Raw genomic sequence first — 13,488 nt, 5'->3', positions numbered from 1 at the left:
CAGCCCCAGCTCTAGAGAGCATGGGCTGGTTCCCAATAATGTCGAGAGATAATGAGCATAGAGTCCACCTGCTACAGTCCCTGGCATCTGGGTACTGGGATAATTTCAGACATAGTTGTTAAAGAGAAAGCACATTGATATGCAAACAAGAACCATTATAATTAATTGTGGAAATGTGACACATGAAATGATTGCCCTTGACATCCTCATGCTATTTCGACTTATTTAAGACATAAATGATGCTCCAATCAGCAATATTTCAGTAAAATAATAGAAATGTTGTAGCTAATTAATGGAATGGTCCAGAACTGAGCAGAAGTAAAATTTTGACTTTTGCCAGTATACCTCCTATCATGGACCACAATTCCACAAACAGTTGTGTGAAGCACAGAGCAAAATAAGTGATTTTTACGTAGATAATATGTACGGCTTATCAACATTTTATGGCAGGTCCTAAGTGGCTCTCAGTATAAAATCTTGGATTTTAATGAGAATAAATTCATTAAAAAGTTTAAATGCTTTAAATTTCTTCAAAGTAAAGAAAAGTCCTTTATGTCTTGCTGTGGGTTGAACTTATATAAAAAGGACTGCCACATGTAAATCTACAGAGATACCTTATCTTTATTGATTGGTTGCTTTAAACCCTGTTCATGCTCACCTAAAGGACATTCCTGTCTTATTACGAACACATATTACCAGTTTCTTCAATTTAACCTATGCTGTATTCTTGTAAAACCTGTTCACTCCTCTCTTACTTTATATAAAGTGTATCAAACTCGATGTCTGTCTATTCTAGAATTCCTTCCTTTCACTTGCCTTTCCTGTTTTCCACCACCCAATCCTTTTGCTCGTGTCATGGCAAGCTTTTCCTTCTCGTGAGCTACAGGATTAAAAGGAACTGTTTCTTTAGAAAGTTGTAAAAAGCAGGAAGCTGGGGCCACCGCAAGGCCTTACGACATTTATCTAGATGTAATTTTCTCTACAGTGCCCAGCCACAAGATACGTTCACAGCATGAGTACACTGGGTAAGTGCCGCTGAACTTGCATGTTAAGCATAGAAGTTGGCTGCTGCGTGTTTTTGCAGAGAATGACAATAACTTAAAGTGAATAGGTAAATGGCATGCTATGCAGCAAAGAAAACATATCTAGCATATAGCAGGTTTGTTACAGTGTTATTTAGTGTTGTAGTTTTTGTCTATTGATTCATTGATGCTAGGCTTTTGTATTTCTATACCTTGCATAGTTATTTAAGTTACATGAATGCAAATACTGTTTGGCTCTTTCAAAGAAACTCAATGGACATACATGCTTAGGTTATTTACATACAATTTGGATTGGTTTTTTTTGTACTCTGTATTATTTTAGTACTTACATTCTCTATTGTGGGATGAAAATGCTCAACATATGCTGACTGATATGCGCTGCTCAGGGCAGGGTCCTATTTTTTTTTATCGTATCATTATGTCAATATTAGATAAACTTTGTCCCTGACTCCAGCCGGATAGTCTGACAATTTACAGTCGCTAGCAATACATGCAATAGAGCCTTCAGTTTGTTTACTTTCAGGTAGTATCCAGTTACTTATATGCAACTGCCCACGCTGCCCTGATCGCGAGCAAAATATGTGTAAACTGGGCTGAAATAGAGCAGTCGCAGGGATCAGTAATTCCTATGGCAAACACTTCTTAAACGCACATTAAATTCGTATTGAAACGGCAACATGCTGAGAGAAGGAGAGAGCTGCCCAACAAGCATGTTCCCACCTTTCCGGGGTATACATCCTACATCTTATTATGCGGCTGAACAATAGTGCAGAACAGCAAATGCTGTGTTTATTTAAAGGATAAGTGGCACTACAAGAAGGAATTATTGAAAATATATTTCAATATACTGTATTCTTAGCACCTCATTTGCATACATATATTTTTATCTTGTATCATGCATAAAATAATTGAGGTTAACTTACTAACATGGTGCACAAAGGTACAGTAACACATGAAAAGTTAGTTACAAATAAAAGTGCAAAAGCACAACACTTTTCCAATTGTATAATTTTGTATAAAGCACAATGCATTGTGTATTTGAAGAGTGACTTTTATTAGTCTGCACCTACTTTTGAAGGATAGCTGATCCACCCAGAAATTCATATAGTGGAAACACATTAAACATCAAAGTCATGCCTAGTTCCACTTTAGGACAGTCCTCTTCATTAAATGAATATTTTGATTATTCCAAAACACTCTATTTTCCTTATTTATGTCTTATTGTCATCATGCGATTGAGGGATAATAGGACTTTAGCTGCTTATGTTAGGGTAGGTTATAATATATTACATTATATTAGGGCATTATTATCTGTGCCACTTATGTGTGTTTTAATGTGTCTATTACACTGGCCCCAGTGTGTAAACAAATGCACTTTTCCATAAAAAAGCAACTGAAAGGTGCAAAACTTGACCCATTGAAAGTATAGGACATCTGATTATTAGGATTTCCGAAGTTCTTTTACAGAAACACCACTCCACTTTCCATTTTCATTTTCGAAATCTCATTAAAATAATCTTGTCTTGCGAAAATAAATCCTGCTTCTGCATGTGGTTTCAACAGTAAGGTCCCTATTTATTAATGTCCACGTTTTTAACTTAATCTATATCAATCCTTATCGGAAAGACTTCAACAAGAACAGCAGTCACGAAAGACTGCTGTTCCTGGCAAGACCCCTCTTCTATCTTTGACCCCTCTTCTATCGCAAAGATCACTTTTCCGATAGTGACTGGAGGGGAGAGAGCAGTAAGATGCGGTGAGGGATCCGAAGTTCCTCTACCGCAATGCTCTTCCCATACAGCAGACCTGAAAATTTATACATACGTTAATGTATGCCAGCCTGAGCTGGCGTACATTACCTAATGTGTAAATGCCTTTTCATCACTTGCTAAATTGTGGAATAGAGTAGTCCCCATAGACATCAATGGGGACCAGGGGCGCATCTAGACTTTATGTTTAGGGGGGGCGATTTTGCATAATCACGCCCCTCCTTTGCTCTGATTGGCTGGCCTGCGTTAACCCCGCCTTCCACCTGCGATTGGCCCCGCCCCCTCCCGTTGTGGTCGCCGGCTGGGACCACTCTGATTGGCTGGCCCACATTTAGCCCCGCCCCGCTTGCACTTAGCCCCGCTCCTCCCATTTAAATCAGCGGCTAGGACCTAGCTTTTTGCTGCTAGCGGGGGCGAATGCCCCGATCTCCCCCCCTGGATCCGCCACTGATGGGGACTGCTCTGTATTTCGAAAAAAAATGCACTATTAATACATTTGCAGAATACTTAGATTTGCATCTATTCTTTTCGGGTAATTTACAGGAAAATAATGATTAATAAATAGGCCCCTAAGTGCATTCACAGAAGTACCTAGCCTGTACTTAGCAAACAACAGCTCAGATCTGTCCTGCTTCTCTGATCAGAAGAAGCAAAATCTTGCACCTCCATATATGCCAATCTTTTGACCCACAAATCCATGAGCATCTGCATATAAACAGGTGCATTAGCTTACAAATAGGCATCTGATGTCAGGGGCAAACGCAGGATTTGTAGAGGGGGGTTTCCACACCACGCCACCAGTGGGCGTGACCAGCATGCATGGGGGCGTGGTTATATTTTTAGACAGTGCTTGGCTGCTCTCCTACTATTCCTATCCCCATAATATACATGGGCAATGCTGCGTTCACTACTGTTAGGTGCACGCAGCTCTCCCTTTTCAAGCAGAGCTTTGTGAAGAGGGAGCCTGGTCCAGCCACCTCAATTATACAGTGCCCCAGGCTTGGAGGGGGGTTTCCAGGCACTAGGAACCCCCCCGGCGGTTTGCCTATGGATGTCACTAAACAATATGTTCACTGCCAGTGACATAACATGCAATCACCGCAGCTGATGGACAGATATCGCTGTGACCCCCTCACGCATCACTGCAGCTGATGGACCGATGTCACTGTGACCCCCTCACTGCATCACTGCAGCTGATGGACCTATATCACTGTGACCCCGTCACTGCATCACTGCAGCTAATGGACCAATATCGCTCTGATCTCCTTACTGCATCACTGCAGCTGATGGACCGATATAGCTGTGATCCCCTCACTGCATCACTGCAGCTAATGGACCTATATCGCTCTGATCCCCTCACTGCATCACTGCAGCTGATGGACCAATGTCGCTGTGACCCCCTCACTGCAGCTGATGGACCAATATCGCTCTGATCTCCTTACTGCATCACTGCAGCTGATGGACCAATATCGCTCTGATCTCCTTACTGCATCACTGCAGCTGATGGACCAATATCGCTCTGATCTCCTTACTGCATCACTGCAGCTGATGGACCAATATCGCTCTGATCTCCTTACTGCTAGGTCCCACAGTCGCAGCACCCCCTGCAACTATAAATTCAGCCCTGTTCACTCTGCATTTTCATAAATGATCTTTACCAGAATTTGTCAGACATTAACTTTGATCAGTTCAGCTCAAATTACAGCTGAAAAGCTAATATCTTAATGGTAGCTATGAGTTTCTGTGCAATTTCTGTGCTATTTTTTCCCTTTGTTCAATGCTGTAAGCTGGATTTAGCTTTTAAAATGTATTTGTCCTGTCCAGCTTGGCTTACCACATTTTGAAAAGAAAACAGATAATATCCACAACCTGGTCACAAATAGCTAAAGGCTTTCTATATTGGTAAGCAGCTGGGCGGACCAGTGTATATCTCTTAACTAGAAAGGCATTAGGTTCTTTGCAGGGCTTAATGTGTAACTGAATGATGGTGGAATGGCTAAAAGTTTTACTGCAAAAAATAGCCTAAGCTCAAAGGAAGACAACAGAGCATAGGTCTACATTTCAAAGTCCTATCAGTCCCCAAATAACTATATAAAATTCAACAGGGTAGACTATAAAATAAACAAAAATATGATATTGGTACATGGAAATTAGTGTATTTATTAAAGTATGAAATATTTTCCAGGCATTATGGAGATTATTGACAGAGTTCAGAGAGGCAGTATATTTAAAACAAGTGGCTTTATAGAACATAAGGCCATAATCTAAAACCTGATGGAAGAAGAATGGAAGGTAATGATGTATTTCTTTACAGAATGAGATTGATAGAATAGCATAGATTGGGGTACTCAGATGGTTAAAGGACCGCATGACATAAACATTCTATTATTGGGAAGGACAATTCCCACCTCCTCACCACTAAATAATAAAAAAAAAAAAAAAAAAAATAACAAACATCCACTCCCCTCCCCCCAAAAATGATGCACTGTTAGAGGCAGATTGAACTTTAGATGCACTCTAACTCAACCAAGTGTCCAAACACCCACAAAAATCTCGGTTACATTAATTTTCTATTTATTACACTTCTCTGCAATAACTTCTCTCCACAATTGCTACACTCTTCTTATCTGATCTGATGGCACCACATCATAATCACACTCTAGCAATAACACTCGATCATGTGGCTTCAGAAACTCTTTCTGCTCAGCATTCTTAGCCATGGCACATAGGAAATGTGCTGACTTCAAAATCTCCCCCCACAAAGAAGAACAGTATTGGTAACAGTCTTGTGTGTCTTATAACTTTCTCAAATATACTGCTATCTACCACTTCTATTGAAATAATCTAGACACTCCCAATCAAATATACTTCCTATCTCTCATCTCTGCTCAAGCTTCTAATCCCAAACACCTGTTTAATATATTTAAATCTCTTCCTGTCCACCTACATCAACCTTTCTGACCACCATCTCAAGAGTTTGCTTCCCAAGTCAAGGACAAGATTGACGAGATCCAATAAGAAATGTTATCATCTTCTCCAAGTGGGTTGGGTACGTTTGTCCGACTCTGAAATGACAAACAAGCAGATGAGCGACACAGCAGATTTCCGAACACAGCGCCATGCAGACAGCTGCTGATTGCGAACACCCTTTTTGCCGACACTACAGTTTGACGTCACTTAACAGTGCCACCTAGAGAAATTTGAAGTTAAAGCGACAATGTGAGGATCCCGCAACTACACACTTTAATGTAAACTGTGTACTTGCGGCGGTCCTCACATTGCTGCTTTAAATTCACATTTCTCTAGGTGGCTACTAGCGTCTCCAAGCAGCACCTTGGTCAATTCTCTTCTTTTACCCTCTGGCACCTTCTCTTCTTTTCCTTCTACTCTACTACCTCTACTTTGATCATATAAACTTACAAATCGATCACTGTCTCCTGTTTTTGTCCCAGGCTTAACATCTATAATCTCTCTCTCCACTGTTATATTCCCATCATTATTCAAGCATGCAGTTATTACTTTTGTTCTGGAAAAAAAAACTAATTCTGAGTTCTTTTCCCATCTCTCAGCTCCCATTTCTCTCCAAAGTTCTGGAAATGCTTGCCTACACACGCCTCACACCCTTTCCTCAAAGAACCTGGTGGATCCTTCTCAGTTAGGAGTTTGTCCCCAACATTAGATTTGATGACTGCTAAATTTAAGGGCCGCTACTCACTTCGAATTCTGCTGGAACCCTTTTCTGCATTCAACACTGTTGACAATTCACTACTCATACAAACACTACATTCTGTAGGTCTTCAGTACACCGTTCTTTCCTGGTTCTTATTCTATGTCTATGTGTCCACCTCCGCCTACTTAATCAATCTGAGTACCTACCACAAGTCTTCTAATACAATACAAATCCATGACCAAAACTTTGCTAATATACATCTCTACCCTTTTATTAAAATATCTCCCAACTCAGTTTCTCTGCTTGGCCCAACATCTGCACCTCTCATCCACACATTCTCTGTTTACATCCAATCCCACCCCTGTACAGCAAGACTTTCCCATAGTCTTCAAACTTTCAAGCATTCCCTAAATACTCACTTCTTTAGACATGCCTATCAAGTCCTGGAACCATCTTCTATTCTCAAACAACTTACTGCCCATATAACCTACATTCCTGTGTGAAAAAGCCCCAGTAAGCACTTTTTCCATTGCAATACGAAATACTGTCGCTTTTATCCTTATGTATCAAACACCTATTTTCATATAGATTGTAAGCTTGCAAGCAGGGTTTTGGCTGTCTGTTCTGTCTGTTAATACCCAGTCTTGTTTTATTACTGTGTTTGTTCTTAATTGTTATGTGCTGTGGAGTGTGCTGGTGCTATATAAAAAAATGTTAATGATAATAATAATAATAATAATAATAATGGACTATTATATTCTTTTCCGAAATCAAATTCTATGGACATCAAAATGAAGATTAAAAAAAAAAGGACTTATGACTGTAGAACTCCTAAAACCCTCACACCGTTTATGACGTTTGTCTATCAGGCCTGTCATATTGGCCAAAATAAAATAAGGGGCATAAAAGTTGAGGATCACTCCCATCATTCAAACTGCTGCTTAGTTTATCCTATTTTATGTCTTAAATGAATCATGAGCATGAGAGGATAGAACTGTCTTTACTAGACATTTGTCAAAATACGCCTAGAAAAGAACTTTCCCATATAACGCGAGCATGATAAAGGTGTCCCACTGAAAGTATAGGATAAAGCATGTTCTCCACACCTCTGATGGCATGTATATATCCAACCATCAAAGAAAAATGCTCTGTGGTCCCCCACAGGTACATCCCCTAAATGTGCCCTCTTTACTCCTAGTTTGTACTCATACATCTAGCCTGCACTCATCAAGGGATGTCCTGAGCTACCTAGCTCCTTCCATAAGAAGAAGTAAAGTTCTGCCTCCCCAACAGGTGCTTCCATATAAGCCAGGTACATTTGTACTAAAATAGTCATGTGACATCACAAAAAGTTATTTTCACTGTGCCCTGTACTTTTCAACTTTTGCAAATGACCGTTACTCTTAAGGACAAAAAAAATTAAACAAAAAATTGAATCACATTATCATATATGTGCAGGGCCGGATTAACGGAATGGAGGCCCCTGGGCTAAGGGGACCCCCATTCCCCCATGAGGCCCCCCCCAGTTAGCAGACTGGCCCCCCTGTTAGCCGACCGCCCCCCCCCCCCCCCCCCAAGCGCTTACCTTCTCCTGTCACTGCAGTCCTCCTTGCGGCGCACTGTAAGCTCCTTACTGAGGAGATCTCGTGACACTCTCGCGAGATCACCTCAGTAAGGAGATTACTGAGCGCCGGAGAAGGAGGACTGCAGTGACAGAGCTCAGCATTGATCGGGCCGGGGGCGCCCCCGCCCCTGTCCCGATCAATAATTCTGCTAAGCTCTGTCAAGGGCCCCCTGGATGCCCGAGGCCCCTGGGCTGTAGCCCAGTTAGACCTCGGGTTAATCCGGCCCTGTATATGTGTTAAATAATGAAATGGCACATGTCACAAAATATCATGCCATGAAGCCATATTATTAGATGACACAAAATTAGTAGGCATTCATGATTCACTTCCAGTAAAAACATATATGTTCAAAGCATCATCATCCTATTATTTAGCAAGAAACCAGAATAAGAAAACAATGAGTGTGTTGATATATATTATCCTCCATATAAAAATGTTGCCAGCATCATTCCAGTGCATGTCACAACAAACAGAGTGATGCTTCTTAGATGTGACACAGGAATGGCATAAATAATCATTTTAATTGCTTTTCGTTTCTATGAATAAAAGTTTTTTTTATTTACCCTAAATATAGAGTATTGAAGACAATTGATTTACAGCAAATTTAATAAGGATTCTCTAGTGAAAAAGTATTTGTATCCAATATCAATGTTTCATATACTTAGTGGGAGAGATATCCATCATTATGTCTCCTCTTTAAAAGACTTAGCTAATTTTCTTCCTGAGGTAAAATTTGCGTGTGACTGGATCACTATTAAATAACTTTTGGTGTAAATTTATTTAAACCAAATAGCGCAGGGCACTTATTTATATAATTGCACGTGCACTTATTTTTGATATTGTGTATATTTTGAGATAGGAAATCGTTATTTCTGAGACCAAGGGAAGAAATTTGACTCTTGTTTAACCTTGCTATAGGATATGCCTATTTCTGATGCATATATCTGATACAATGAGCCTTTGTTTACACAGCCTCTTGTGTATTGTGATGTGGGAACTAGCTTGTTTTTCGTTTTTGTTCTGTGTGAATATATATTCCGAATGGTCTGATGAAAGGCCCCATGTTAATTAGATCTTTGATTTGTGAAGGTCCAACATTGAAGGCAGGAACTTTTAATTAAGACTGGCCCTGGATTCTCTGCATCTGAAAAGCAGGTGTAGGAAATCACAGCGTTTCTAGAAATTTCACATATAAGTGTAAATATGGCTAGATTTCCAATGTATGTAAATCCATGTTTGTGTAAATAGAGTACATCCTGATTCTAAAAAATAGCCCTTGTCCATATCTGTATAAAATGCACTGACTTGTACACTGAAATGTATCATTCTGATGTTCCCTCTGACCTGACCACTGATACCTTAAATCAGTGGAACTGTCCTTGTCAGAGCACTTGAGCAATAAACATCACTCTGCTTCAAGAACCTGCTTGACAACTACTTCAATATTGCTGTAATCCTGTGACCTGCCGATTAAACCCTAAAATCGAATTTGTTCTCCGGTTGATTCTGAGATTTGGACCCAAGTTTTTCCAGTACCACCACTCTGCCTGCTACCCATGCAGCTCTGGTCAGTGTGATAGGCCAGGGAGGATCCATCCACAGCAACCAGGATCCATAGTAAGAGGTCCAGAGTTACCAGCCCAAGTGTACCAGCACAGGAGTACACTAGCAGTGACAGTTACCCAGAAGGAACGTGTTTCTGAGCACCATAAAGAAGTTCAGTGGTGGCAGCATTGTAAGCCCCACTTACTGCGACAAGAGGGTGCATTTGGGATAACGAAAGGGAACGGTGGCAAAGTAAGCCCAGCCGGTTCCCAGCAAAAACAGACAGGATGGCATAGGTGATCCATCTTGTCACACTACGCAACAATTCCTTTTAGTTTCAAAAAACAGTTATAAGAACCTATTCTATTTACCTTGTTTTTTAGGTTCTTCAGGAGTTCCACCTATAGGAAAATAAGTAATGTGAGTTAAGACATAAGTTAAGAATTTGGATGGAAAAAGGGACTGTCAGGCTCATACCCACTTTTTGGTTGGTGGTCATGCTATTATTGTTATTATTACTATTTGATTTTTAATCCTAATAAACCTGTATTGTATTTGAAAATTTTATGTTTACACTTATTTATCTGTACTCCAAACTAATGTCTTTGAGCTCTTAAAATTTGGGTGGTAGCAGGATGCCTGTCATATTACGCACATAAGCTTTTGGCTATAAATGCTAGAACATATCCTCTTCACTGGACTGCAGTCTTAGGATGAATAGGCTTAGAATATACTAAAAGTACTGAACAAGAAAGAGCTACTAGTAACATTCACAAATCTATATGCAAACGTTTCACAGACTTGTAAGAGATAAGTATATTTGAGACACGTGTTTTGCTTTGCGGTGGAAGAAAATGCTGGGGCCAGACATCTGGGGCCTGATTCATTAAGGAACTTAAATTAAGAAGTTTCTTATTTAAGTCTCCTGGACAAAACCATGTTACAATGCAAATTAGTTTTCTGTTTTGCGCATAAGTTAAATACTGTCAGTTTTTTCATGTAGCACAAGAGACTTAAATAAAAAACGTCTTAATTTAAGTTCCTTAATGAATCAGGCCCCAGATGTCTGGCCCCAGCATTTTCTTCCACCGCAAAGCAAAACACGTGTCTGTAAGTGCACTGAAGACCAGCAGGAAACCTTAAAGAATGTAGAAAGGCTGATAAGAAATTGCAATAGCTTGCACACACCAGAACAATTACAGTTCTTGATATCTGTTGTCAAATCTGAGGCAATATCATCCACGTTCCTTGCCCCATGCATGCTACCTTCTCTTCAACCCCCACGCAGAAACCACTAATATACTTTACAACTAAAGGACAAGAAGTTGCATATTACCAGCATATTATGCAACCTCGAATGACCACTGTATACATCCCTGACTGAGCAGCAAATTACAGAGAACCACATGACAACCCCAAATAAGCAGCATTACTCATAAGTAAGTTCCTCACTTACTTATTAGTAACATGTACTCTTCTCGTTGTTTTTAATGTCATATTGCTTCTGTTGCAGTAAAATTTGATTGGCTCTGACAGTATACATTTTGGCAATACAAACCAATGTTGAGGCCTACCCAATCTCTTTTTCCTAGATTTCCATTTACTAGTCATTGCCTGCTGAGAACTGAATTATTATCCATAGTTCTCAGTAACTCAACAATTTTATTTCATGCGCATGATCAGTCTTGAAAATATGTATGATTTGTAAAATAATAGTTCTGTCAGTGTAAATTCCCCTTTTAAATTAGCAATGAAATGTAGGCATCTTTCTGGGTAAAATTGTATCACAAACCAGTTGGATCTGATATTAGATAATACATGATAATCCTAATAACCATTACCCAATGCATACTGTTTCTTCCAGGAGCCTGGTTGGTCGTTGTGGACTTCCAAGGACGGCTTGATGATGAGTTAACTGTTAAAGCTGGTGACTTAATTAAAAATGTGAAGAAAACAATTGAGGAAGCATGGCTGGAAGGAGAGATTCATGGGAAGAGGGGGGTCTTTCCTCAAAGTTTTGCCAAGGTACAAAAATTAAGGAAAACCGCTAAGCTTTATCTTTAACTGCAAATTTAATTCAGATGAACATTTCATAGCATTATTTTGTTGTTCAATTTAACAGGTAATTCTACCTAAAATGTAATATTCCCTATCAGTGTTTTTGCAGCAGTAGGTCAAAAAAGAATTTCAACAGTGAGAGGGGAGTTCTGTATTGTGGAATGTGGCTTATCATTGGCTCACCATCAAACACCCCTCCTGGCTTTAATAAAACAATTGGGAAATTGGGCTTAAGGTTTTAGATGGTGTTGCATCACTGCTCTGCTAGTAGTAATTTATTTTTTTTTCATTTTTTTTTAACTAATGTGGACTGTTCTAACCCTTGTAAACAATGTTAATAGTGTTAAAGCATCACATTGAGATATAGGATATATTGTCTAGTACCATTGATCTAACTAGTAATTTTCCCTACCATGATAGGTACCATAGGAATATAAGAAATTTATATCAGCAGAACCAACAAAGGAGAGGAGGGGAACAGATACAAATACATTTATTCTTGAAAAGGTGGCTAGCATAATATCCTGGTAGTAGAGATGAACCAAATTTGTAAAATTGTTTTGCTAAATATTTGTCTCATTACACATTTGGTCGCAAAACATTGCAAGTTTTTATCCCAGTCCCAGCAGATAGTAGAATGAACTGGCCATCGTCACCCCAGCTCTATACTGGGGTGACGATGCAAATTTAAAATGACAGTGTGGACTGGTATTCCACGGAATGGCGTAGTAAAGCCAGTATTCAGATTGTATGACCAGAACCTCACACTCTCTGCAGCTTTGCTCATCTCTACTTGGTAGTTTCTGATGTATTTTGGATTCAGAATATATAAACATATAGTAGAAGATCAGCATTAGCAGTTCTGTATTATTGAGTACCATTATAGACCAGCTCTGCCAATGGTAAAAGGTTTGTGGCAGACCTCCTACCTACTGCATCTCAACATGATAGATATTATGAGTGCGGCACTATTTCATAAGTTTTACTATAATGATTGACAGGCCAACTTCTTTAGTGTTTTAGTTACAAGTTACCTCTATCCTTTTGTTACATTTTTATTGTAGCTTTTTATGTGAATACCGCACAGCTATATTCTGTGCAGTACTTATACCATAGAGATTCAAGAGTAATAACTTGAGCTCCATAATGAAGTAGTTAAAATGGAGATGGGGTGAGTTATTTTCACACTGTTTTGCACGTCTCAGTGCATTTGACCCTGTATTCCTGAATGGCCTTGTCACAGGTCTGTTTATAAAGCAGTGACTTATTGTTTCTCCACTCATTGTTTCTGCATGAGAAAGGAATTTTATTATACCAACATCATGGCACCTCTCCGGCATGCAAGATTCCAGTGTTTGATAAACAGGTTAAACAATATTGGTAGAATGTTATGCAGAAGATGATTCCACTTATTCAAAGCTTTTTTTCCCATCTCTGCAACAGGAAATTCCTTCGATCTTTCTAAACGATAGTGGACAGAGGTTCCCAAGGTCTATCAGGAGAGCCAATGGTAAGAGAATGTTTTATTAATACAATCACTCTGTCAGTTTTCAACTAGAAAAGGATCTTTTTTCATCTTTGTAAAATTCCCTTCACTCATTTATATGTTAGTTTAAGGATTTGTGATTGAGTTGAGCACCGTGTTTCATTCATATCATGCATTGCTATGTCATGATCTCGCACAACATATGTACAGGTGAACTGTTCCTTGTGTTATAGACACATGCTCACCGACAAGATCTTAGAAGGTGTGTCCTATATGTTGTTTAGCTAGACAA

General features: G+C 39.5%; 1 protein-coding gene across 2 annotated transcripts in view; it reads left to right on the top strand.

Annotated features, from left to right (window-relative positions):
• Positions 1 to 734: 734 nt before the first annotated feature.
• Positions 735 to 13,488, top strand: part of SH3D21 (SH3 domain containing 21) — a 67,415-nt gene continuing 54,661 nt past the window's right edge. Inside the window, exons 1-3 of one of the 2 annotated variants that reach the window (XM_075195445.1) lie at positions 735 to 1,025; positions 11,517 to 11,677; positions 13,154 to 13,220. In XM_075195445.1, the coding sequence (XP_075051546.1) occupies positions 1,013 to 1,025; positions 11,517 to 11,677; positions 13,154 to 13,220 (241 nt within the window). In that variant the 5' untranslated portion in view covers positions 735 to 1,012. Of the gene's footprint in view, positions 1,026 to 11,516; positions 11,678 to 13,153; positions 13,221 to 13,488 lie in introns of those variants that run through there. The other variant, XM_075195446.1, reaches the window with a different exon arrangement.

The sequence above is a fragment of the Mixophyes fleayi genome, chromosome 2, assembly GCF_038048845.1.
Source record: "Mixophyes fleayi isolate aMixFle1 chromosome 2, aMixFle1.hap1, whole genome shotgun sequence".
Classification (NCBI taxonomy): Eukaryota; Metazoa; Chordata; class Amphibia; order Anura; family Limnodynastidae; genus Mixophyes; species Mixophyes fleayi.
The sequence above is the reverse complement of the archived record's forward strand: the minus strand, read 5'-3'. Positions and strand labels throughout refer to the sequence as shown.